This window comes from Malania oleifera, chromosome 10 (assembly GCF_029873635.1).
Source record: "Malania oleifera isolate guangnan ecotype guangnan chromosome 10, ASM2987363v1, whole genome shotgun sequence".
In the NCBI taxonomy this organism is placed as follows: Eukaryota; Viridiplantae; Streptophyta; class Magnoliopsida; order Santalales; family Ximeniaceae; genus Malania; species Malania oleifera.
Window position 1 is genome coordinate 32,171,086 of NC_080426.1, and position 27,614 is coordinate 32,198,699.

Consider the following 27,614-nt stretch of genomic DNA (forward strand, 5'->3'; position numbering starts at 1 on the left):
AAGGGAGAAAGAGACATATTTTCTGCTCCACCAACCATGATGAAACTATAGAGGACCATCTTACTATTGAATTTTCTTTCAGATTTCATCTGTGGTTTGCAATTCAAGAAGCATCACAAAGTTAACAACGCCCACCTTGTACCAGAAGAAGTCAAACTATAGCACCTGCAATTCAGTTCCTCCATAAATGCAAACACTACAGTAAATATTGTTGACTTGACTTCTTCTCTTGATCCTGGCCTGTGGCACCACTCATCTCATTCCTTTTACTATAAATCGGCCTTACGGTTGATCATTTCTTATCGATTTCCTCATTGATCATGTCTGAGATGGATCGTGCACGATTGCTCGATGCAGCTCGAACTGGAAACGTTGACTTGCTGCATCAACTCCTGCAGGAAAACCCCTTGATTCTCACCGACGCTGCGCTAGAATCTCCCAAGGAGACCCCTCTACATGCAGCAGCCAAGGCAGGGCAGGTTGGTTTCATGCGCGAAGTTATCAAACACAAGCCTGAGTTTGCTGCAGAACTGAATAATGAAGGATTTAGGCCCATGGACATAGCCGCAGCCATGGGGAACTTGGAGATGGTGAGAGAACTTTTGAAGGCTAACGACCATGAACAGGTGAGTGGCCTCAAGGGGAGGAACCAAAGAACAGCACTTCACTATGCTGCCATGTATGGGAGAGCTGAGATTATAGAGGAATTGATGGTCTCAAATCCAGAGTACATCAAAGATGTCACGGCCCGCAAAGAAACTGCGCTGCACCTTGCTGTGAAGAACTACCAATTTGAAGCCCTGGGTGTTTTGGTGGGATGGCTTGAGAAGCTCAATTTGAAAATGCTTGCAAACTGGGCTGATTGTGATGGGAACACCGTCTTGCACCTTGCAGCGTCTCGAAAACAGCTCGAGGTAACAATCAAATTGATATGCTGTTTGCACATACGCTTTTAGTCCATTTGTATAATCTTCCTTCAAATCAATGCTTTTCATTTTTTCTAAGATTGGTAATGATCTCGTTACAAAATTATCTACTTCCCAAACATTACATCATACACGTCGGGTATTTTTCTCCCCCGTTAACTTGTTTCGAATTGGATAACGAGCTTCAGTGATGCCTTATTAATTAGGAATTACAATACAAGTATGTGGAAGTTGTTATAAAATTTTAATTTCCTATTAAGGACTCACATATTTAAAAGCAATTATGTTACTAGCCACCGACCTATTTTAACATCTATTGGGTATGGGTCTTACAATGTATAGAATCACAATACCAAGTTAATTTATGACTTATGGGCTTCTAAAAGAACCTAGTATATAAGGAAAACCTAAAAGGATTATGGTCCCCAAGTCAAATCAGAAATAGTTTCACGTTCTTTCTTTTCCTCATCTAAAGAGAAGAACACAAGTAAGACATTTAAGGATTTGACTGTGCAAGATCAAAACTCTTAGGTTAAAGACTATTGGATAATTAAATCAGACACATCTATGGATCTAGGTATTTATTTTGTGTTTAATTTTCTTAATTGAATAACATGATGATCGTGAGTTATTAGGTTCTATGAATTAAAGTAATTTCTAACAAGTAGTATCAGAGCCTAATCATGTTGTTGATTAAGAAACTGTGCATGATCTGATCTAGGAATAATATTGATTGTATTAAAACCCTAGATCTAGGTTTTGCATGATAAAGTATAAAGAAAACCTAGATTTGATATGTTGTTGCATGATTTTACGGATCAGCATGTTTTAGGGTTAAAGGAATTTTATTCGTCATGCTTAAAATCATGTTTTTCTAGCCTTAATTTGGGACTTTTAAGGTTTGGGATCAATTTGGAGTAATTCCAATTTGAAAAAAAAAAGGGACTTCAGGCTTTAGTGCCTGTGAAGGAAAAAAAAAAAACTTTCTAAGGTAGTTTGTGTATGTTTAGTGTTTTAGTATAAGTATATTAAAGTACTAAGTTGGCAAAGTAACCTCTATTATGTAAATGTGTTTTGTATTGAAACATTAGGGACGTATGTGTGTTGTTTGTGCGAGTAATGATTAGCCCAAAGGAAGGTCATTGTTAGGCCAAACAACTTGTATACTTGTGGTGATAAATACGTTACAATTGTTAGGTTATCCATGTAAATAATAAGTCGGTCCAAAGAAAGGTTTGTTGTTTGACAAGAGTTATTGTAAGTATTTGATCATTGCATGAAGGATACCACTAACAAGTTAATATTATCTAAAGATAGAATATTAATGTTGTACTAGGTATCTTTAGATGGGATCCATTTTTATGTGTTAATATACCTGACATGTATATATGGAATTGATTTAGGAATATAATGACTTGTGTATTATGACTGAACACGTTGTTTGACTTTATTCTGTATTTAGTTATTGCATATCTGCTTCTGTAATTCTGCCAACATAAATTCCATTCTGGTGCTTAACGGCTCAAACTTTAAGAATTGGAAGGAGAACGTCATGATTGTTCTAGGCTGTATGGATCTAGATCTTGCACTACTGACAGAACGATCTCCTGCCTTTACGGATACAAGTACCTCTAATGTGATTAGCGACTTGGAGAGGTGGGAGCGTTCTAATCGCATGAACCTAATGATCATGAAAGGCTCTATTCCATAAGCATTCAGGGGCGCAATGTCCGATGAGGATGATGCTAAGGTATTCCTTAAGTAACTATAGAAATGTTTTACAAAAAATGAAAAGGTTGAAACCAGCAACCTTTTGGTTAGTCTTGTTTCAATGAGGTATAAAGGAAAAGGTAAAATCAGGGAATACATTATAGAAATGTCTAACATCGCTTCAAAGTGAAAGGCATTTAAGTTAAAGTTATCTAATGACTTGCTCGTGCACTTAGTTTTGATTTCCCTTCCTACACAATGCTGTCAATTCACTATAAGTTATAACACTCAAAAGGATAAGTGGACTTTAAATGAGCTCATTGCTCATTGTGTGCAAGAAGAGGAAAGGATTAAGCGAGAGAAGACAAAAAGTGCTCACTTAGCAACTTCCTCTAAGGATAACAAAAGGAAGAAGGATAAGGATGCTGCAATTGGGACATCCCAAGGAAAACTGCAAAAGAAACCAGACTAAGAATTTGGCTGCTACTTCTGTAGGAAGGGAGGACACCTCAGGAGGGATTGTCCTGATTACGCCGCTTGGCGGGAAAAGAAGGGTACGCTTCTAACTTTAGTTTGTTCTGAAGTTAATTTGGCTATAGTACCTTTACATACTTGGTGGGTAGATTCGGGTGCTACTACTCACATAATTGCGTGTCAATGCAAGGCTACCTAAGAAGCCGAAAGCCGGTTGATGCTGAAAGATTCATCTACGTAGGCAAGGACAATAAAGTTGAGGTTGAGGCAATTGGGACATTTAGTTTGTTATTTAAATCTGGTTGTATTTTGGATTTGGAAGAGACATATGTGGTACCATCTTTGAGACGGAATTTGGTTTCAATTTCTGTATTGAACAAATTTGGTTATTCTTGTTTTTTTTAAACAATAAATTTTGTGTTTTTCACTATTCAAATATGGTTGCAACATGATCTTTGGTTGAAAATTTATATATGTTAGATACTATTGCCTTTAATAATGAGTCCTTACATATTAGTTCACGAGCTACTAAATGCAAATTAACTGAGGAGGATTCTACCACCTTATGGCACAAGCGGTTAGGACATATCTCTAAACAGAGAGTGGAAAGACTTATGTCAGACGGAATCCTGGGACCCCTTAACTTAACATACTTTATAGTTTGTGTGGAATGTATTAATGGAAAACTGACAAACAAATGAAATTTAGGTGTCAATAGAGCCTCAGGTGTCTTAGAACTAATACATACTGATATATGTGGTTCATTTCCTACGGCTTCTTAGAATGGACAACAGTATTTTATCATGTTCATAGACGATTACTCGCGCTATGGGTACCTTTATTTGATACATGAGAAGTCACAATCTCTAGACGTGTTCAAGGCTTTTAAAGCTGAAGTTGAGAACCAACTAGGCAAGAAAATTAAGGTCGTCAAAACTGACCATGGTAGTGAATACTATGGTAGATATGATGGATCATTAGAACAACGTTCAGGACCCTTCACTAAATTCCTAGAAGAATGCGGTATCATCCCACTATACACCATGCCAAGGAAAGCTAGCATGAATGGTGTTGCTGAGAGACGAAACAAAATGCTTAGGGACATGGTAAGAAGTATGATTAGTCATTCTTCTATATCATAATCTCTCTGGAGAGAAACACTAAATATTGCGGCATATATAATGAATAGGGTGTCAAACAAGGCAGTAACTAAAACTCCTTATGAACTTTGGAATGGGAAGAAGCCAAGTATTAGGCATTTACACATTTGGGGTTGTTTGGCTGAGGCTAGGCCTTATAGGCCTAATGAAAACAAATTGGACCTAAGCATAATTAGTTGCTACTTTGTTGGGTATGTTGAAAGATCAAGGGGTTAGAAATTTTATGATTTCTTGACAAGGACCTTCTTTGAGATGGGGAAGCGCCAGGTTTCTTAAGGAAGTTGAGTTTTTGGGGGGAGATAAGGTTAGGGATATTGTCTTTGAGGAGGAATGTAGTAACCCGAATCGATAAAATAAAAGAGAATAAATATAAAATAGAGAGATAAAGGAAATCAAAAGGAAAATAAGGAGGTTGGTTTGGCAAGGCCCAAATTGGCGCCGGTTTCCTAGAGGGTGAGAAAATCGTCACAGGTTTCAGTCAATTGGGAGAGTCAACTGCCAAATCGGCGCTGATTTTCTAAAGCTTAGGAAAACCGGCGACGGTTTTCCAACGGATCTGTTTACTTAAGGGTTAAGTTAAGTTATTTTTTCATAAACTATCAACTCTCTCTCTATCACGCCCCGAACCCGGTAATGGGACTCATAGGTGAATAAATAACCTAACCTGTCCCTGTATCATAAAAATCAACCAAAGATACAATACAATGAGTGAAAGTCCGACCCCGTGGGGTTCCTAAGCACCCTACACGCATCCACATGCAAACATGTACACAGCGGAAAAAAGGTCTTTCTATATATATACAATACCATACCAAAGTCTATACAAAGGAGTCAAACTCCACAAAATACAACATCAACCTGGGTCGCAGCCAATACTCCAAAAAGACCACCCAACACAAGCTTAGGACTTACCCAGGTACTTCCCACAGTACACCGACCACTACGCTCCTATACCAAGAAGCTAGCTCTGGTTACCCGAAGGACCTGAAAATATGTACGTATAGCAGGGGTGAGACACCTCTCAGTAAGGCAGACGCATGTTATATCGATGTGTGGCATTTGAGTGTTATCATGACAGCAAAACATACAAAGTTAAATGTAGTTCCAGTACTTTCACAAAATAGTTTCAAAACAGTGCATACACACACACACACACACATGATCAGCCTGGTGTCGTCATACCCTTTGGCCCGTAGCCAGCCCGCATTACACGAGGTCCCCAGCACATGGCGAACCCCAGGCTCCCATGGTATCGTACTGGTACAAACTGGTGAATCCACACCCTTCGATGATCAGCCGGTAACGCTCACGCCCTCTAATATAGAGTCGAACACTCTTACCAAACATGGCTCAGCGATTTCATACGCCCTTGAAAATTGAGCCGGACACTTTTTCAGTACCTGGAACAACTCGGAACCCAATTCTTATTGCATTTCAATAAAATACAACCATGCATGCTCATATAACCAAACAAACCACACCTATTTGGTAATCCAAAAATCATGATTTTCCAACCATATACATTTTAAATAAAGCCAAGGCATGGTCATCCCTATTACACAGTATAAATCACAATATACATATAGTTTTTCATCAAAACTAGGGATGCAACCCAATACCCCCTTTTCCCAAAACCATAACATGAAAAACCCATAATTTTACCCGTCATATCCCCCCAAATGAGTAACCAAAATGCACAGGATAGTGAACCACAATTCTACCCAGTTCAATTTAAAAAATAACCGACATAAACTAAATCCCCTTACCTTTCCCCAAATGGCAAATCCTGAACTCCAAGGCTCCTAAACAGTGAATAGAGTTCCAAAACCTATAACCCATAGTACATAATATACTCACGATTCCATTCTCTACAAAACTACTGGAACGGAAATGAAAACTGAGTCTTACCTCGATTTTGGACCAAAACCCAATAACGCTTGAAACGAAATTCAATCCGTAGAACATATAGAGAATTCTTCCCTGATCCTTGTGGTAACGTTGGATCATCGATTCCCGCAACATACGGCAAAGAAATCTAGAGAGAGAGAGAGAATGGTCTTCGAGTTCTAAAGAGAGAGGGAGAGATTTTTTAGGTTTCTTAGCTTGGAAGTAATGAAAATATCTATTTATAACCCTTTGACCCACTCCTTGTCAATGAATGGTGTCCTCTTCGACGAGACCATATAGACAGCTCATCGATGAGGCCATGGCCTCATCAACAAACCTGATATTATCGATTTCCCGAAACCCCTCGTCTTCTCCTCGTCAACGAGCAACACCTGGCCCTCGTCAAAGAACTCTGACTTCGTCGATGAAGCTGCTCAGTTACCTTACTCCTCTTTTAATTATTTAATTCCCTATATCACGGTTTGAGTTCTTACACACACACACACACACACACACTCTCTCTCTCTCTCTCTCTCTCTCTCTCTCTCTCTCTCCTCTCTCTCTATAATTAGGGTTTTGATTCTCTCTCACTCTTTAGCCTCAGGAACTCTCCGCTAGTGCTCCTCGGTTCCCTTTCCCTTCTCTCAGCTCATAAGATCTTGTTGTTCGGCCGGTTCGAAAAGCTAGGGTTTCGGGTTTTCGTCCATTTCGGGTCGTTTTCAGGAAAACTGGTAATGGGATTATATTATGTCAGCTATTTTTGACATGTGGACCAATTAAAATGTAGTATATGTTTATATTCAACTGATTATGGTTTTTATTTTCCAATCCAACCGTTTAAATTGAGGTTTTCGAACCTAGGGTTCAATTAATAAATATTATTTTTTAAACCAACCCATTAACTTTAAATATGAGATTACTGGATTGAAGTACTGGATTTTCTGAACGTTTTGACCGGTTGGAATTATTGATTTCAAATTATTATGGGTGTTTTATAAATTATCAAAGTAAGTAGGTTTGATTATCTCTGTTTTCCTATATACGTATATATTCTAGTTAAATAAAATGTGTGGAGATAATTAAACTTGTATTTTATCTAAGCCAATATTTAGTATGATATGACATATTTCAATTGATGAAATAATTGTGATTTATCAAATGAAAATTCGTGTGGCATGAGTATGGTTTAAATGACATATATGAACAGAAGTTTTTCACTGGTATTATACAATATGATATGATGGCTATATGTCGAGACTGATATAACGACCAGGGGCAAGATTGATATAACAACAGAGGGCCGGGTTTTTATGGAATAACATGTTTTATTACGAAATGAGATATAATACAGGTTTATTGTGTAAATTGCCATATATGATTCTACAACCCTGTGGATATGCGATTTGTGATTTTGTGAGCACGGTACCGTAGCTATATATGGGTAGTGAGTGCAATCACACGAGCGTGGAATTATGATAAGTTGATTGGAGATCTTGGCCGCAATACTACTCTGAGGTTTTTGCCGGGGGGCCCCATCCGTGGTATACTGGGTGACCGTGGGTAGACACAATCGTACTTACAGTGATAGTTTTGACTCAGCTGCGGAACCATCGGCTGCCAGTCGAGTCCAGCCTTCAGGACGCACAACTTGTTGTGAGGGGAAGCATGTTGTATGAGTATGTAATAGCGTGACGACGCTACTTCTACAGTCCAGGTTGTGTCTTTTATGCACATATGGGCAAATTTACTATAAATGGGTTATACTAAGTCGACAGTTTATTATTCAAAAATTATGTATTTTCATATATACTAATTAGTACAGTTTAAATGCCATTTTTATATATAGTCAAATGGAATTTTATATTCACATAGGAACTTATGCTAACCACATACTAATAATAATATAGTATGTCTTACTGAGAAGTGTCACACCCCATTATACAAATTATTTTCAGGACCTTCAGGGAATCGTGCCTAACGTACTACAGGGTAGAGATTAGTAATTTTTTGGGGGGGGGGGGGTTAGACAGACCTAGTGAGTCACCGGTGGTTTATTTTTGTCATTCGGTTGGGTTGTATTAAATAGACCGATAGTGTTATGTATGTATGTATTTGAGAATAGTTAGAACTCTGGTAAAGTGTTTGGATGTTTTTAGAAATCTTCCGTTATATGGTTTAATTTTAGTACTGACAGGTGCGCTCGAGATTCCTTGGTTAGGGCGGGTTGCATTTATATATGTGTATGTGGTATCAAAGAGTATTTATGATTATATCAAGTTATAAATATTCGGGTCGTTACTTACTAGCACTCCAGGCCCACGTGGCAGGTCAAGGCGCTACAAGGAATTCATTTCCCTTTATAGTATTGCTATTGAACCTATTCAATAAACAATACAAGACAATATCATTGTACTCCCTACACAAATGAGGATATTGCTTTAGAAGAGGAAACTCAACAACCTCAAGAAGTGATGCCATTAAAGAGACCCACTAGAGAAAGGAGAAGTGTGATTTCAGATGATTATATTATCTTTTTCCAAGAATATGAGTTTGACATAGGTGTGTTGGAAGATGATCCAATCAACTTCCATCAAGTCAAACAAAGTTCTCTTTCTCAGAAGTGGATTGATGCCAAGAATGATGAGACGAATTCTATAAAAGCAAATGACGTTTGGGATGTCACGCCCCAAACTCGGAAATGGGACCCAAGGTGTTATTTAGTAACCTAACCTGTCCCTGTATCATATAACATCCATGATACTACACAATATAAGAGTTTGACCTTGTAGGGTTCACGTATACCCTAACCATCATCACAAACACAGTATATGCGCAGCGAAAAATTCAACCTAATACATTCATAAAACCATACCAGAGTCTATACAAAACACGATCTAATTCCCCAAAATACATAACATACCCCGAGTGTTTACATAACCCAAAATGACAACTCGGCCAAGGATCAATAGTAACACAAGTACTTCTACACAGCTAACCAACCACCACGCTTTTGAAACGCTAGGACGCTAGTGTTGACTACTCGAAGGACCTCAAAGACATTTGTATGATAGGGGTGAGACACCTCTCAGTAAGGGAGAAACAAATTATATCAATGTGTGGATACACAAGTGTTATTTCAACTGCAAAACATAAACATTTCACAATTCTAGTATTTTCACAATATAGTTCCAGTATACATACGATACAAAGCAATACGACCTAGTGTCGTCACTAGGGGTGAGCAAACGGTCGGTTCCGCCAAATTCGGTTAATTAACCAAATTAATCAAAATTTTTGGTTAATGAGAACTGTTAACCGAACCGACCGAATAGAGGGGCCTCACCAAACCGAACTCGACCGAGTTACCTTTTCGAGTAATTCAGTTAACCAAATTTAACCGAATTAATTTGAAATTAATTAATAAAAACATAGTATAATTGTAGATTTTTTCAACCAAAGACTAATTAACATATTAAAAAATTAACATATACTTGTACATTCGTTTTGATCAATATATTTACCCACTTTGATAAAAAAAAAAGTAACATATACTAATTAACATATTAACAAATTAGCATATACTAATTAACATATTAACAAATTAACATATACTAATTTATATTTAAATTTTAATTAATTATTAAATCGGTTATTTCAGTTAACCGAATTAACATTCCTCTTAACCGAACCAATTAACCGAACTTTCTAAAACCATAACTGAACCGACCGATCTTGTGTTCTTAATCGAACCGAAGCGACCAATTTCTGTTGGTTAATTCAGGTTTTCCCGAATTATACTCGACATAGCATAAGCCCCCACAGTGTTGAATCAGTGCAGATCTGGTGTTCTCACACCCTTCGATAAAAATCGACATGTTTAGTGGTATTGCACACTCTTTGGCAAAAGTCAAACATCAAAGCCTAAGGTATTATTCTGACTTGGTTCAATATCTCAGCTTGTGACATTTTAATCCGGCCCTCTTTGATATATCCTCTACGGTATTATCCCGACTCAGCATTTTCACAAAACCTGGAACATTTTGGAACTCACGTTCCTATATCTCATTCCAATAACTCACAGCCTATGGTAGTTAATCGGCACGCTTTTTCACAAAATACATCATTCAATTCATCATCTCATTCCACACTTATTTGGGTAAACAAATAATCTCATAATAGACAATTTGAAAATACAGTTTAACATAATCAAAGGTACGGTCATCTCTATATTACAGTTTATACCAATATAAAGTTTTCCAATAGAAACAGAGATAATACCCAAAACCCCAATTTTCCCAAAAACTGTAAACCCCAAAATTCCGTAATATCACCTGATAGATTTTCCCAAATAAGTAATCAAAACATCTGCAGAATCGTCAATCATAGTTTTATAGATTCAAATTACAAAAATAACTGATATAAATAGAAACCCCTTACCTTTCTCCGAAAATTAAAACACGAACTAAATGGCTCCAAAATAGCGAATCGAGTTCCCAAAACCTAAAATTCAAAGAACAATACTTCAATATAATCCTCCATATTACAAATCTACCGAACGAAAATGAAATCGGACCCTAGAGATCCTCGAAACGAAATTTCAATTCGCTATAACCATAGAGATTCTCCTCCTGATCCATGTGGTAACGTTGGATTGTCGATTCGGGTAACAGATAGCCCAAATCTTACACAGAGAGAGAGAGAGAGAGAGAGAGTTTTGGTTTCTTCTCTATTAAGCAAGTGATTTAGATATTTATAAACCTCTGACTCGGCCAGCCTTGTCGATGAGACGGCGCCTTCGTCAACGAGTAGAAGAAGGGTGTTCGTCGACGACGGTGTCATGCCCCGAACCCGCGGATGGGTCCTAGGTGTGATTTTAGTAACCTAACCTGTCTCTGTATCATTTAAAACATACATAACACTACTCTGAATGAGGGTCCAATCTCGTGGGGTACACGTAAACCCTATACACAATCACATACATATCGATACACACCAAATACGCAGCAAAAATATTTTTTCTAATACATACATTGTACCATACCAGAGTCTATATATGACTAGAGTTTATGCTCCAAAATACAGTACATACCCCAGATGTCTACAAAATCCAACAATGACATCCCGGATACAAAATCTGTACTTACATAAGTACTCTATGTAGCTAATTGACACCCACGCTCCCGAATGCTAGGATGCTAGTTTCGGCTACCCGAAGGACCTGAAAAATATTTGTATATTCGGGGTGAGACACCTCTCAATAAGGAAGAAAGCAGATTATATCAGTATGTGGCATACAAGTGTTATTTCGACATAAAACATAACACAATAAAGTTCCAGTATTTTCACAATCTAGTTCCAGTACACACGATACCAAACATACGGTCAGTGTCGTCACACTCAAGCACCCGATACCCTGCAATAATCGAAGCCTCACAACAATATCATGCTAATACGGTGTCCACTCACACCCATTGGTGACTAGTCGGAACAAACAGGTGACATTTCGCACCCTCGGATATAAAGCCGGACACTCTTGCCCATGGTAATTAGCCGAGACATGGCGTCAACGTACGGTAATTAGCCGCCCCTAACTGTTTTACAAAACCTGGAACAATTTTAGAATCATGTTCCTATACCCATCAGCGTGAGGTAATTAGCCACCCCTAGCTGTTTTATAAAACCTGGATCATTTTTCATACAACATTTCATTCCACACTTATTTGAGTATACAACAATTATATCATTTCCAGTTCGAGAAATACTGTTTAATACAAATACAGGTTTGTCATCTTATTACTACAGTTTTATACAGCATACGATTTTCAAACAGAAATAAAGATGATACCCAAAACCCCCAATTTTCTTAAAAATCCCACATTTTCACCTAATAGATTTTCTCATATAAGTAACCAAAACATACATACAATCGTAAACTACATGTTTACCGATTCTGATTTCAAAAATAACTAATATAAATAAAATTCCCTTACTTTTTCCCAAATACCAAAATATGAACTCTACGGCTCCAAAACTATGAACCGAGTTTCCAAAAACTAAACATCCACGAACTATACTTCACTATAATTCTTATTAGTACATATATTCTGAAATGAAACTGAAATCAGGCCCTTACCGCGATTTTGGGTCAAAATCCAAAAATCCTCGAAATGAATTTTCGATCCGCTAAAAACGTAGAGATTCTCCTTCTAATCCACGTGGTAACGCCGGATCATTGATTCCAGCAACCGATGACCTCAATCCTAGAGAGAGTGAGGATTCGAGTTCTAGAGAGAGAGAGAGAAAGAGAATTCGAGGTTTCTTAGCAATGAAACAATAAAATATCGTATTTATAGACCCTTGACCCGGTCCATTTTGTCAACTAGACGGCGCCTTTGTCGTTGAATCATCCACACATTTCGTTCACGAACCGGCTCCTTCGGCGATGAACCATATTCCGATATTTTACAACACGTTCGGTATCTTTTCGTCGACGAGGCTCTGAATTTCAGCAACGAAGAGTACAAGGGCCTTCGTCAAAGAGAACAATGGCTTCGTTGACGAAGTCTGCAAAATTTTCCTTTTTACCCTTTTATTATTTATTAAATTTGGAATTCTCAGGTCGAGTTCTTACAACCTCCCCTCCTTACAAATTTCGTCCTCAAAATTTGTAATCTCTCATTTACCAACTCAACTACACACCCAAACGCATACCCGACTCTAGGAAGAGCCGGCGGCCACACACATAGCAGCCCCGTCCCAAATACCTACATACCCTCACTTATGGCGAAGGAATACCATGGTTACATATGTACATTGTCTCGGGAGCTCACAATATCACAAACTCTCCCAGAGACTAATCATACAACATTACTACAATACCAGAATATTACATACATACATACCCATACCGATCCTGCTATCAAAACTACTACTCAGAACAACTGTGGATATTTTCAGTGTATTTTCATCGCTAACTCCCAAGAAGCTTCCTCAATCGCGTGATTCCACCACAGTACTTTCACTAACGGTATCTCCTTGGTACGTAACTTCTGAACTTTATGGTCCAGAATCTGAACGGGTATCTTCTCATATGCCAAAGCATCCCCAATCTCTAAAGATTCGTAACTAATCACATGTGATGGATCTGGCATATACCTCCTCAACATGGATATATGGAACACATCATAGATCCATGAGAGCACTGGGGATAGTGCAATCCTGTAGGCCACCGGACCCACTCGTTCCAATACCTCAAATGGTCCGATATACCTTGGGCTCAGCTTGCCCTTCTTCCAAAATCGCATCACCCCTTTCATTGGAGTGATCCTCATAAATACCTTACCCCACCTCGAATTCCAACTCACGGTGGCGAACATCCGCATAACTCTTCTGCCGACTTTGAGCCAATTTAGCCCTATCCTTAATCAAACCAACGTTCTCAGAAGCCTACTGTACGAGTTTGGGACCCAATATCTACCGTTCACTGACCTCATCTCAATACAAAGGAGACCGACTCCTCCGACCATACAATGTCTCGAGCAGTGCCATCCCGATACTAGCCTAGAAGCTGTTGTTATAGGCAAATTCCACTAATGGTAGAAACTGAATCCAACTACTACCAAAGTCTAATACACAAGCCTGTAACATATCCTCCAAGATCTGTATCGTCATCTCTGACTGCCCATCAGTCTGGGGGTGGAACATTGTACTGAATGTAAGCTTCATCCCCAGTGTTTCCTGTAAACTCTTCCAGAATCAAGAAGTGAACCTCGGGTCTCGATCTAAAACAATGGACACCAGTACCTCGTGCAATCTAACTATCTCCTGCACGTATAAATCTACTAGCCTACTCAAAGGGTAGCTTAACCTTCATCGGTACAAAGTGAGAAGATTTAGTCAACCTGTCCACGATTACCTAGATTGCATTCTGCCCGTGAAGCACTGGTGGTAACTCGGTGACAAAGTCCATGAAAATATGCTCCCATTTCCACTCTAGAATACTCAATGGCTGCAACAGCCCTACCGGTCTCTGATGTTCATCTTTCACCTGCTGACACATCAGGCACTACTCTACAAACCAGGCAATCTCTCATATCATGCCACTCCACTAGAAGGACTCACGCAAATCCCAATACATCTTTGTACTACCCGGATGTACAGTATACAAAGAATGATGTGCTTCCTCCAGTATCGTCCTTTTTATCCCCTCGTCGTTTGGAACACATAGTCTGTTTCCAAACCTTAGCATACCTCCCTCAAAGATGTTAAAATCTGCAGCCAACCCTTGTTGCACTTTCTCCATGGTCTCAGCTAACTCCACATCACTAGCCAACATGGCTTTAATCCTCTTAAATAACGTCGGTTGGATCATCAAGCTAGCAATGAAAGCCTGATGATTACCATCCACTGACTGCATGCCAAGAATTTCCAAATCCCGTCTGATATGATGTTGACCTACTACTACAGATACTGACACGTGCTCTAACTTCTGACTCAACGCATCAGCTACCACGTTAGCTTTCCCCGGATGATAACTAATGGTGCAATCGTAGTCCTTGATCAGTTTCAGCCACCTCCTTTACCTCATGTTCAACTCTTTCTATGTGAAAAAGTATCTGAGGCTCTTATGGTATATAAAGATCTCACACTGTTCACCATATAAGTAGTATCTCCAGATCTTCAACACATATACTATTGCTGCCAACTCTCGATCGTCAACATCGTAATTCTTCTCGTACTCCTTGAGTTGCTGAGAAGCATAAGCAATAACTTTCCCTTATTGCATCAGCACACATCCCAAACCCTTTAGCGATGTGTCGCTGTAAATCACAAAACCACCATCCATATGTGGGATGGTTAAAACCGAAGCAATAACCAGTCGGTGTTTCAACTCTTGAAAACTCTGCTCGCACTCGTTAGTCTAATAAAATCTCACACCCTTCCTTGTTACCCATGTCAAAGGGCCAGATAGCTTAGAGAATCCCTCCACAAACCATCGGTAATACCCAGCCAGTCCTAGGACACTTAGACCCTCCTGTACGCTCTTCGGTTTCACCCAATCAACCACTGCTTCCATCTTACCAGGATCAACTGACATACCACCCTTCAACACTACATGGCCTAGAAACGCGACCTAATTCAACCAGAACTCGCATTTCTTTAGCTTAGCTTACAACTTCTTTTCCCGTAAAGCTTGAAGTACCAACCTCATACGGTTTTCGTGCTCTTCCAAACTCTTAGAATATACCAGAATATCGTCGATAAACACCACCACGAATGAACTAGGTATTCAAGGAAAACCCTGTTAATTAGATCCATAAAAATCATCAGAACATTAGTCAACTCAAATGGCATGACCAGAAACTCGTAGTGACCGTATCTGGTTCAAAAAGCAGTTTTCGCAACATCTTTAGTCTTAACTCTCACCTGATGATACCCTGACCGTAGATCGATTTTTGAAAAGACCTACATTCCCTGCAACTAGTCAAATAGATCATCTATATGAGGCAACGGGTATCGGTTCTTCACTGTTACCTTGTTGATCTCACGATAATCAATGCACATTCACATCGACCCGTCCTTCTTCTTCATGAACAATACTGGAACTCCCCAAGTCGAAACACCAAGCCTGATAAAGCCCTTGTCTAGCAGTTCCTACAATTGCTCCTTCAACTCTCTAAGTTTAGCTGGAGCCATCCAATATGGAGCTTTAGAAATCAGTGCCTTACCTGGCAGCAGATCAATAGTGAACTCCACCTCTCGATTAGGAGGCAAACTGGGTAAGTCTTCCAGGAATACACTCGAAAATTCATTAACCACTCGGATATCTTCAAGTTTCAAATCATCCTGAGGTGGTTCCTTCATGCAAGCTAGGTACCCCCGACAACCCTCCAAGAGTAACCTTCTCACCTGTATAGCCGACAAAATCTATGGCATCAAACGCACACATGATCCCATAAACTCATACTCCTGCTCCCCAAGAGGTCTGAACACTACTAGCTTCCTACGACAATCAATCACCACATAGCTAGAGAATAACCAATTCATCCCTAGTATGACGTCAAATCCATACATGTCGTACACTACTAGGTTTCCCGGTAGCAACCTTCCCTGAATAACCATTGGGCAGCTTCCTAACATCTTACTACAGATCGTTACACTCCCAATCGGTGTAGCCACAGACAACTATTCATCCATCACTTGGGTTTCAACCCCACACAGTTTCACAAAACTCGCAGATATAAAAGAATGGGTTGCTCTCAAATCAAATAAAACAATCGTTCTATTTGAAAGCAATAACATGGTACCTGTCACCATGTTTCCCGCATGTTCCGCATCTGTTGGAGTAAGAGAGCACACCCTCGCCGGAGCTGTGTTTTCCTGATAGTTTCCCCGAGGCATCTGATTATTCCCACGGTTCTGGCTCTGTGCAGGCATATCGATTCTCTGTGCTTGACAGTTTCAGGATATGTGGCCTAGTTTGCCAAAGTTGTAGAAGTTACCCCAGAATGGCTAGCATTCACCATCATGCCATTTACGGCACTTGGCGCATGGTGTGGATGATGGATCCCCTTTAGAACCCTATTGTTTGGTATTCTAGCAATAACCTGAACTATAGTTCTTCTTTTTCTTCCACTATCCCTGTCAAGGACTAGTCTGAGAACCAAAAGATACTGGCCTCTTCTTCTGCTCTTATACCACCTCATCCCCCTAGAGGTCAGCCTCGACTATGGTGGCTTTATCCACCATCACAGAAAACTCTCGAATCTGAAGCTTCCCCACAAGCCTGCGGATGTCCTTCCTCAAACCCTTCTCGAACCTTCGAGCCTTCTTATACTTGTTCAAGATCAAATACGGCGCGAAATAAAATAGCTTAATATATCTAGCAGCATATCTTTGCACTGTTAGGGTTCCCCGAGTCAGGCTCAAGAACTCATCAATCTTCGCGTCACGAGTGGAAGTCGGGAAGTATCTCTCGAAAATACCTCCTTGAAATGGCTCCATGTCATACCAGATAGACCAGCTCTCTGCTTCTCAAGCAAACTCATAGTTGTCTACCATCTTTCAGCCTTTCCTGCTAGCTGAAAAGTAGAAGAGAGAACCTCTACTGATCAGTGCAGTGCAGAACTTCCAATATCTTCTCGGTCTTCTGCACCCAATTCTCTACTACTATCGGATCGGGTCTTCCATAAATGTCGAAGGGTGCATGCAGGTGAACCTATCTATGGTACAACCCGTAGCAGTAGGACAGTACTTACGTCTCCTAACACTTCGCCTGATCTCCCGCATAACCTGCCTCGTTAAGCCCCGAGGCACAGAAGGAGACTCGTCACTCGTAGTCCCCTTGGAACCACTATCCAAGTTGTTATCCTTGGGCTCCATTCTGAAAATAGGATAGGAATCAGTTAGAATTCTCATATCGTACACAGTTAACACAGTCGTTGAAAGCTAATCATGTTAACTACAACTCTCACGGGTCCAGGTCTGCCCTACCACACCGACACGAAACCATCAATGGTTTGTCGTGATTTTACTGAAATCATCATTCCAGGAAAAACACAGAACACTGCCAATGAGTCCCCATCTAGCAACAAGACAACCCTTGACCTACTCTACCCATTTCTTACATCCTATACTGTGGTATGTACGCATAATTACGCCTAACCAAGTTTACAAGACCTAACAACTTGGTTTTGCTATGATACCAAGTTGTCACGCCCCGAACCCACGGATAAGTCCCAAGTGTGATTTTAGTAACCTAACTTGTCTATGTATCATTTAAAACATGCATGATACTACTATGAATAAGGGTCCAACCTCATGGAGTACACGTAAACCCTATACACAATCACATACATATCCATACACATCAAATAAGCAGCAAAAATATTTTTTTTTTAATACATACATCGTACCATACCAGAGTATATACATGACTAAAGTCTATGCTCCAAAATACAGTACATACCCCGGGTGTCTACAAAACCCAACAATGACATCCCAGATACAAAATTTGTACTTACATAAGTACTCTACGTAGCTAACCGACACCCATGCTCCTGAAAGCTAGGATGCTAGTTTCGGCTACCTAAAGGACTTGAAGAACATTTGTATATTTGGGGTGAGACACGTCTCAATAAGGAAGAAAGCAGGTTATATCAGTGTGTGGCATACAAGTGTTATTTCAACGTAAAACATAACACAATAAAATTCTAGTATTTTCACAATCCAGTTTCAATACATACAATACCAAACATACGGTCAATGTCGTCACACTCAAGCACCCTCAGATATAGAGTCGGACACTCTCGCCCACCGTATTTAGCTGAGACATGGCATCAATGTACGATAATTACCCGTCCCTAGCTGTTTTAAAAAACCTAGAATAATTTTGGAACTCATGTTCTTATACCCATCAGCATACGATAAGTAGCCGCTCCTAGCTGTTTTACAAAACCTGGAACATTTTACATACAACAATTTATTTCACACTTATTTGAGTATACAACAATCATATCGTTTCCAATTTAATAAATACAGTTTAATAAAAATACAGGTACGGTTATCTCATTACTACAGTTTTATACAACATACAGTTTTCCAACAAAAATAGAGATGATACTTGAAACCCCCAATTTTCTCAAAAATTGTAACCTGAAAATCTCGCATTTTCACTTGATAGATTTTCCTAAATAAGTATCCAAAGCATACATATAATCGTAAACTACATGTTTGCCAATTCCGATTTCAAAAATAACTGATATAAATAGAATCCTCTTACCTTTTCCCGAATACCAAAATATGAACTCTACGGCTCCAAAACTACGAACCGAGTTCCCAAAACCTAAACATCCAAGAACTATACTTCACTATAATTCTTACTACTACATATATTCTGAAACAAAACTGAAATCAGACCCTTACCTCGATTTTGGGTCAAAACTTAAAAATCCTCGAAATGATTTTTCGATCCCTAAAAACATAGATTCTCCTTCTGATCCGCGTGGTAACATCGGATCATTGATTCCAGCAACTCATGGCCTGAAATCCTAGAGAGAGGGAGAGAGGATTCAAGTTTTAGAGAGAGAGAGAGAGAGAGAGAGAGAGAGAGAGAGAGAGAGAGAGAATTTGAGGTTTCTTAGCAATGAAGCAACAAAATATCCTATTTATAGACCCTTGACCCTATCCAATTCGTCGACGAGATGGTGCCTTCGTCGACAAATCATCCACACATTTCGTCGATGAACCAGCTCCTTCGGTGACGAACCCTATTCCGATATTTTACAACATGTTTGGTATCTTTTCATCGACAAGGCTCTAGATTTCGATGATGAAGAGTACGAGGGCCTTCGTCAACGAGAATGCCTGCAAAATTTACCTTTTTACCCTTTTTTATTTATTAAATCTGAAATTCTTGGGTCGGGTTCTTACAAACAACGTGGCCTCGTCAACAAGCCTGAGATTTTATAATTCCCAAAATCTCTCGGTATTCACTCGTCGACGAACCTCTGAATTTCATCACCGAGCTATAGAAGGGACTTCGTCGACGAGAAAAGGAGCCTCGTCGACGAGCCCTACTAATTTTTCCATTTTTAATTCCCTTACCCTTTCTTATTATTTAATCCATATTTCTCGGGTTGGGTTCTTACTTGGGATCACATCAAATTACCCGAAGGTGTGAAGCCCATTGGTTGCAAATGGATATTTAAGACCAAGAGGGATTCAAGGGGTTATATTGAAAGATATAAGGCACGTCTAGTTGCTAAGAGATTCACTCAGAAGGAAGACATTGATTATAAAGAGACTTTCGCTCCGGTTTCATCGAAAGACTCTTTCAGGATTATAATGACATTCGGGGCTCATTTGGACTTAAAGTTTCATCAAATGGATGTAAAGACAGTGTTTCTTAATGGTGACATTGATGAAACAATTTATATGGTGCAGCCTGAAAAATTTTATTTCTGGAAATCCAAAAAGAATAGTTTGAAAATTAAAGAAATCCATTTGTGGGCTCAAGAGGCTTCCCGTCAATGATATCACAAGTTTCATCAAGTAATCATCTAGTATGATTTTAAGGTAAATTCGATTGATGGTTGTGTATACCATAAGGTCAGTGGGAGTAAGATTATATTCCTAGTTTTGTATGTCGATGACATAGTGTTGGCGAGTAGTGATATAGGCTTATTGCACAAAACTAAGAGATTTCTGACCAAAAATTTTGAGATGTAAGATCTTGGGGATGCCTTTTTTGTATTAGGAATTCAAATACATCGAGATCGCTCTCGAGGTATACTTGGGTTATCACAAAGGAGTTATATCGAAAGGGTAATTGCTAGATTTGGCATGAAAGACTGTCACCCGGGAGATACAGCCATAGCTACGGCAGAAGGTTTCAGTCTCAGTTAATGCCCCAAGACTGAGGTTGAAAATAAGGAAATGCAGAAGTTTCCTTATGTGTCTGCTATAGAGAGTCTTATGTATGTTTAGGTATGTAAGTGTCCGAATTTGGCGTACATAGTTGGAATTTTAGGTAAATATTTGAGTAACCCAAGATTGGATCATTGGAAGGCAAGAAAAAGGGTTATGAGGTATCTTTAGAGAAAAAAATACTACATGTTCACCTACAGGAAATCAGATCAACTTGAGATCATTGGGTATTCTGATTTTGATTTCGCTAGATGCCAAGACAGCAAGAGATCCACAGACAGCAAGAGATCCACTTCGGGCTATATCTATCTGCTGGCTGGAGGTGCCATTTCCTAGAAGAGTGTAAAGCAAACTCTCACAGCTCCTTCAACCGTGGCAACATAATTTATAGCATGCTTACGAGGCATATAATCAAAGAATTTGGTTGGAAATTTTGTCACAAGGCTGCATATCTTGGACGGGGTTGAAAAACTGCTCAAGATCTATTGTGACAATAAATCTGCGGTGTTGTATTCAAACAACAATAGAAGCTCCACCAAGTCAAAGCATATTGATATCAAGTTTCTGATGGTTAAGGAAAAGGTTCAGAGTCATCAAGTGTCGATAGAACATATTGGGACAAACTCCATGGCTGCAGATCCACTCACCAAGGGTTTACCACCCAAGGTGTTTCATGAGCACACTACTCATATAAGTGTCGTCTTGTTTGACAATGTTGCGGTTTAGTGGGAGTTTGATGTTCTTTCTTGTAGACACTTGTTTCGCAAAAATAAAGTAATAAAGGAATGCTCTTTTATGTATTTGTCACTCTGAATGTTATCTTCCTTTTTGGAAGAGCTAAGGACTAAGGAACTAAGGTTGATGTAACGACCCAAAATTTCTGTTATATTATTATTATTATAATAATAAACTCTAATACCACAAAATATCAACAAAGTCAACCCGGACCCAAAGTGGATACCGAGGATATACCTGTCTATAAATACATACTATCTATGTAGCGAAAAAACGTAAAGTACCTAAATCTCATATACAATACCAGAGTTCTACTATCTCCATAATTATACATATACACCCCTAAAAACCATAAAACATCCTCAGTACTACACAAAAACATATTCCCCAGTTCAAACACTTCCCCAGTATTGTTTCTGTTATCGACTCAAGCCACACAAATACATACTAATATTATCAAGTTCTAGAAATTGTAATATATATATATATATATATATATATATATATATATATATATATATATATATATATAACCTGAATAATAATTTGATAAAAATATATAATTCATGTTGAAATCATAAAAGAGTTTCCTAGCATAACATGTTTCTCTTACCTAACTACTGGAAAGCCCCTATGGTATACTGGTCTAACACCTACAGGGTTTCCTACTCAACACCCTGAAAACAACATTCGCCAGAACAGAATATCATTATTTCTTTACCTACTTCATTTCCTACAACTGCTAGAAAGTCAAAAACTGACTAAAAGACCTTACCCTGATTCTGGAATGAAATTCAACTTGACTCCACCGACGATTTGCTCCAGTAAACTTGGAGAGAACTTCACCAAGAGCATCTTGGTGACCTCAGATAGTCAATCTGACGACTGACGGGGCTGAAATCGAAGAGAGATGGAGGAGAGGCCGTAGGAGAGAGAGAGAGAGAGAGAGAGAGAGAGAGAGAGAAAGAGAGAGAGAGAGAGAGAGAGAGAGAGATAGAGAGAGAAAGAGAGGGAGTTGCGTTGATTTTTCTGCAATTAAACTGAATTTAGGGCTATTTATACTATAGGATTCGTCGACGAGCCACGTCACCTCGTCGACGAGTCCTATAGAAAGTTCGTCGACGAATTTCAGACTTCCCAAAAACCTCTCGGTATCTTCTCGTTGACGAGACGGGACCTCGTCGAAGAAACCCCTGTGTTAGTCGACGAGGCCTGGAAAAATTTCTTGGGTTATTATATTCAAAATGCAATGTCTTCGACGAACGCTTCTGCTGCCTCCTTCTGTTCCTGTTCCCATTTCCCTTTCTCTTTATTATTTAAAATACATTATTCTTCGGGTAGTTACAGGCAATATGAGTTTTAGTGTTCCAAATATACAACCATTATTTACCTTTTCCTTCACTGTGAAATCATGTAAAACTGTAATCACGTATATACAAATATATTTCAAAATACCTACTTTCCTTTCTCATCATACTCAATATAAAACATATAACTTTGTATAAAATAATAACTTTGTATAAGTAAATGCGCATATATGCATAGAAGAATTGCCCTAGATGGATAAACAATAACGTCATGTATTAACACCGCATGATCCGGGTTGTGCGGTCCGAAGGCTGAACCTAGCCATGGTTGGCCTAACCAAGCTAAGTCAACTGTATTTGTATCTGTATCTGTATCTATAACTATGAGTACAATTGGCCTACCCAGCTAGTCCGGACTCTAGGGGGTAATCTCTACACTTCTATGGCACAATCAACTATGCCACCAACACTCTGTCTAAGAAGTGTTGCTGCACTAGCAACTATGCGGCTACGGTACCATGCCTAACTATGGTCCATCAAGGTTCTAAAACCATATAATGCGATTTCCAAAGTAATATAATCACATGATTTCATTTCACAAATCAATATAATTTGCTATACTATAAATCTGTATAAAACCAGTAAAATACTGTTATTTTGTAAAAAATACTATAATAGTATAGTTCTATATAGAACACTATCATTATGTATTTCTATATCAAATGTTGTACTGTAGTTCTATATAGAATGTTGTAGTCCTTTATAGGACGTCGTAATACTATATGAAATTTGTACTGTAGTCCTTAATAGGTAGCTATAATACTGTATGAAATATGTACTGTAATCCTTAATAGGATGTTATAATACTGTATGAAATCTGTAATGTAGTCTTTAATAGGACGCTATAATACTGTCTGAAATTTGTATTATATAAAATTGTATCTCTGTATATATACATTTCTCCATAAAAACTAACAAATTTATTTATACATACATTCAAACTCATGCCACACAGATTGAGTGATACTTTATACTATACTTTTCTATTGAAAATAATGCTATGACTATCTCTAGGGTTTTACTCAACCCAATAACCCAACTATCTCAAAACATATATATTTGTATATCATTTCCAAAGTTCCCATTTTGACAAATCAGTATATTAGAAAAACATTTATATTACTCAGAAATCACATATTATAATTTACTCAAAAAAATTTATGAAAACACCTGACATAACCTATTCCCCTTACCTGTTTCCAAGAGCTACGCTTGCAGGATCCCAAAACTATGTCTGCGGCACTCGCACAAACCCTATACCCATATACCCTAACTCAATCAGTTCAACCCCAAAACATTTATCATTTTAACATTCCCAAGGCCCGCATATTCCAATAATTAATTAAACCTGCAAAAACAACTTCTTTACCCCAAGTTTGGAGTGGTGCTTGGGAAGCTTGAACAGCGAAATAGCCCCAATTAAACAGTTGAAAATCGTAATAGAGATCCCGAAATGATGTTTATTAGCTGATTCGGGCTTGTTTTGGGAGAAAAATCGAAGAGAGAGAGAGAGAGTGGTAACCGCAGCTCTAAGAGAGAGAGAGAGAGAGAGAGAGAGAGAGAGAGAGAGAGAGAGAGAGAGAGAGAGAGAGAGAGAGAGAGAAGAGAGTTTACTTTTTCTAACACAAATGAACTTAAAGCCATTATATAGGCTTGCTAGCGCAGGGGAAACCGTTGACGGTTTTCCTGGGCTTGATGAAACCGTCAATGATTTGACACTTAAAATGCTCTCGGTTGTTATAATCGTCGACGGTTTGTACCTGTGTCAAACCAACTCTTTTCTTTCCTTTATTATTTCATTAATTACTATTTTCCGGGTCTCTACAGTTGATCTCAGAAGGAATAAGGTAGGACCAGTTGGGATATGCATGTTAAGGTTAAGGAGCATGCATGTTACCATGCTACACGTCCATACTCGATATATGCCATTGAGTGTATTAGTGTGGTGACCATTGATAGGTTTAGTTATGAATATGAGTATAATGAATGCCGTTTTGATCTCATGCTAGTATATGAAATGAACAAGATTTAATTAAGGAGATGTTATAAGGATAATAGTCATACTGGGTACACTTAAGGTTTGAGAAACATAATTGTTTCTGATATTTATGTGTCGCCTAAGTGGGAGATTGTTTGGAAATTTTAATTTCCTATTGTGGGCTCACATATTTAAAAGCAATTATGTTATTTGGCTATTTTAGCATCTATTGGGTATGAGTTTTGTAATGTGTAGAAACCCAATACTAAATTAATTTAGGACTAATGGGCTTCTAAAATAACATAGTATATGAGGAAAACCTAATAGGGTTATGGTCCCCAAGTCAAATCAGAAACAGTTTCACATTCTTTCTTTCTTTTTTTTTCCATCTAAAGAAAAGAATATGAGTCAAACACTTAAGGATTTGACTATAGAAGATCAAAACTTTCCGCTAAAGGCTGTTGGACAATCAAATTAAACACATTTATGGATTCAGGTATTTATTCAGCATTTAATTTTCTTAATTGAATAACATAATGATCTTGGGTTATTAGGTTCTATGAATTAAAGTTATTTCTAGCAAAAAGTGCATTTTGAATTTTTGGTGATCAATCTGTTTGGGAACTAAAATTATTTAATTTTTATGCTGCTGGTATTAAGTGTTAGTACCCAGGTCAATTGTTGATGCAAACATGTCAATACATATTACTGAGCCAAGAAAAATGAACGACTCAATATAATCAGAAACCTGCACAATCATGCAAGACATATATTTACTACCAAGGCACAAATTTAGTGTAAATTGGCATAAATTTATGTTTGGTAAGGCATTTTAATCCTGCAGAGCATAGAATTACTACTTGATAAAAGCAATGGCAATGGTGGGATATTGACGGTGAATGCCAAAAACTCAAAGGGTCTAACTGCAATGGATGTGTTAGACATAGTGATGGAAACTCCCGACGATGTCCGACTCAAAGAAATCTTCAGCCAAGCCGGCGCACGTGGTGCGAAGGAGCATGCAGCCCCTCTTCACCAGTTCGCAAGGGAAAACGCCCAGAGCCCCCAGCCAAAGCACATTCCTTCAGATCCTCCAGAGGACTGGTTTAAGTACTTCAAGTTTCAGAAGCAGAGAGATTCACCAAGCAACACTAGAAATGTGCTACTAGTAGTGGCTGCATTGATCGCCACCGTGACCTTTCAAGCAGGCATAAACCCACCAAGTGGCTTGGTCGAATCACCAAGCACTAATTCAACCGAAGTACCACCAAGCTGTGGTTCTGGTATCACCGTTGGCTGCACACTGCCCAACCCCCCACGCACCCGCGTAGTCCCACTCTTGGGTCTAACTGTTGCTTCTGAGAATTTTGGCTTCCACACTACGGCTAAGACACTCATGTTCTTATTTGGAAACACACTGGCGCTCACTGCATCGTTAAGCATTATAATTTATCTCACAGGAGGATTTCCCTTTCAAAGGGAGCTTTGGGTTGCTATATGCTGCATGATGTTCTGTTATGGAAACTCAATAATCACCATGACAAATGAGAAGAAGGCTGCAAATATACTTATGGGGGTTGCCTCTGTTCTGCCATTTTCAATGAGGTGGCTTCCGCGGTGGGCTAGAAAAGGTTGGAAATGGTGGAGACATCGATCAGCCACTCGACGCACGTTGCCAATTCCTTAATGGCTAAATGGAAGTTTAAACTAGCAAGCCACCCCCAAAACCGTGAACTCTAATACCATAAACTTCTGTTCTTATCTTGGAATGATCGATCTTCTGCTCCGTATAGTTTACCTGATGTTGTGTGAGGGTGCTGGTAAATTCTCATTAATTATCAGATAATCATATGTTTCCTTATGGTTACATCAGCCAATATAAAATACAATAGTGTTTCCCATAACATGAAACTTTTATTTTGATGGGATCATGTACACGTATGTGTTTGTCTTGTCCAAAAGTTATTCAATATTTTGATCATCTAATTCAAAAAGTGACATTTTAAGTAACATTAATTGCTCACTATAAATATAACATAGGAAAAGGGCGAACAGCAAGAACAATAAAAAGATTAAACAAAGAAAAAATAGAAACTAGATAAATAGACAAATCGAAAATAAGTATGTTGTCTTTTCTTTTATATATAAAAGTTTGAATAGTATAAATCATTTTGTCAAAAATATCTTTCGAAAGTATGACTAAAAATTCTTAGAAGTTAATCTGTAGTTTTATTTTGGTTAGTTATTGATATTGTTTTTTGGAGGTCTTTAATGTCTATTTTATCTGTAATCTCTCGTTACTTGTCTTGTAACCATAGTATTCTTCCGTCAAAAGTGAGGGTATATCAATAAATAATTGGAGGTGCTGCCTCATTTAATTAAAAAAAATCTAAAACACAAATAAATATTCATACTATAAATATAAGTGAAATTTTGTATGTCATTTTTTGTGCAAAAAAATATCCTTATTTTTTTAACTAGGACTAAATATTTCTAAAAGAAGTAAGTTTATATCCTATAAAGTAATTCCATTAAAATTAGGTATTAATATATTTAGAATATCTAGGAATTTTTGTTAAAAAAAAAAAGAAAAAACTTTCATATGGTTAAAAAATAAATAAACTAATAGTACATATACATGTATCTATATCATATAAAATAAATTAATAAAAAGTAGAAATAAGATAAATGATTTTATGAATAAATATCCTTATAATTTTAAAAAGAGATAGTTATTTTAAAAGAAAATAATTGAACCAAAATTAAATAATATTACATTTATAAATCATATTTTAGATAAGTTAAATGTTTAAACCAAAAAAAAAAATCCTTCATTTGGTTAAAAAAAATTTAAATTATATATAAATAGTACTGTAAATCATTATATAGCAAAAACTATCATTATCTATTAAAAATATGATAAAATATTTCTAGAAAACAAAATTCAAGC

At 38.1% G+C, this 27,614-nt stretch overlaps 2 protein-coding genes across 2 annotated transcripts in view; both read left to right on the forward strand.

The window, feature by feature from the left end:
• Nucleotides 1–27,614, forward strand: part of LOC131165728 (ricin-like) — a 630,504-nt gene that overhangs the window by 13,193 nt on the left and 589,697 nt on the right. The window lies entirely within an intron of this gene.
• LOC131165722 (ankyrin repeat-containing protein BDA1-like) lies at nucleotides 84–26,599 on the forward strand. The gene is made up of 2 exons (XM_058123740.1): nucleotides 84–914; nucleotides 25,509–26,599. Exons 1-2 carry the CDS (start codon nucleotides 321–323, stop codon nucleotides 26,349–26,351), a joined length of 1,437 nt encoding a protein of 478 aa, XP_057979723.1. The 5' UTR covers nucleotides 84–320; the 3' UTR covers nucleotides 26,352–26,599.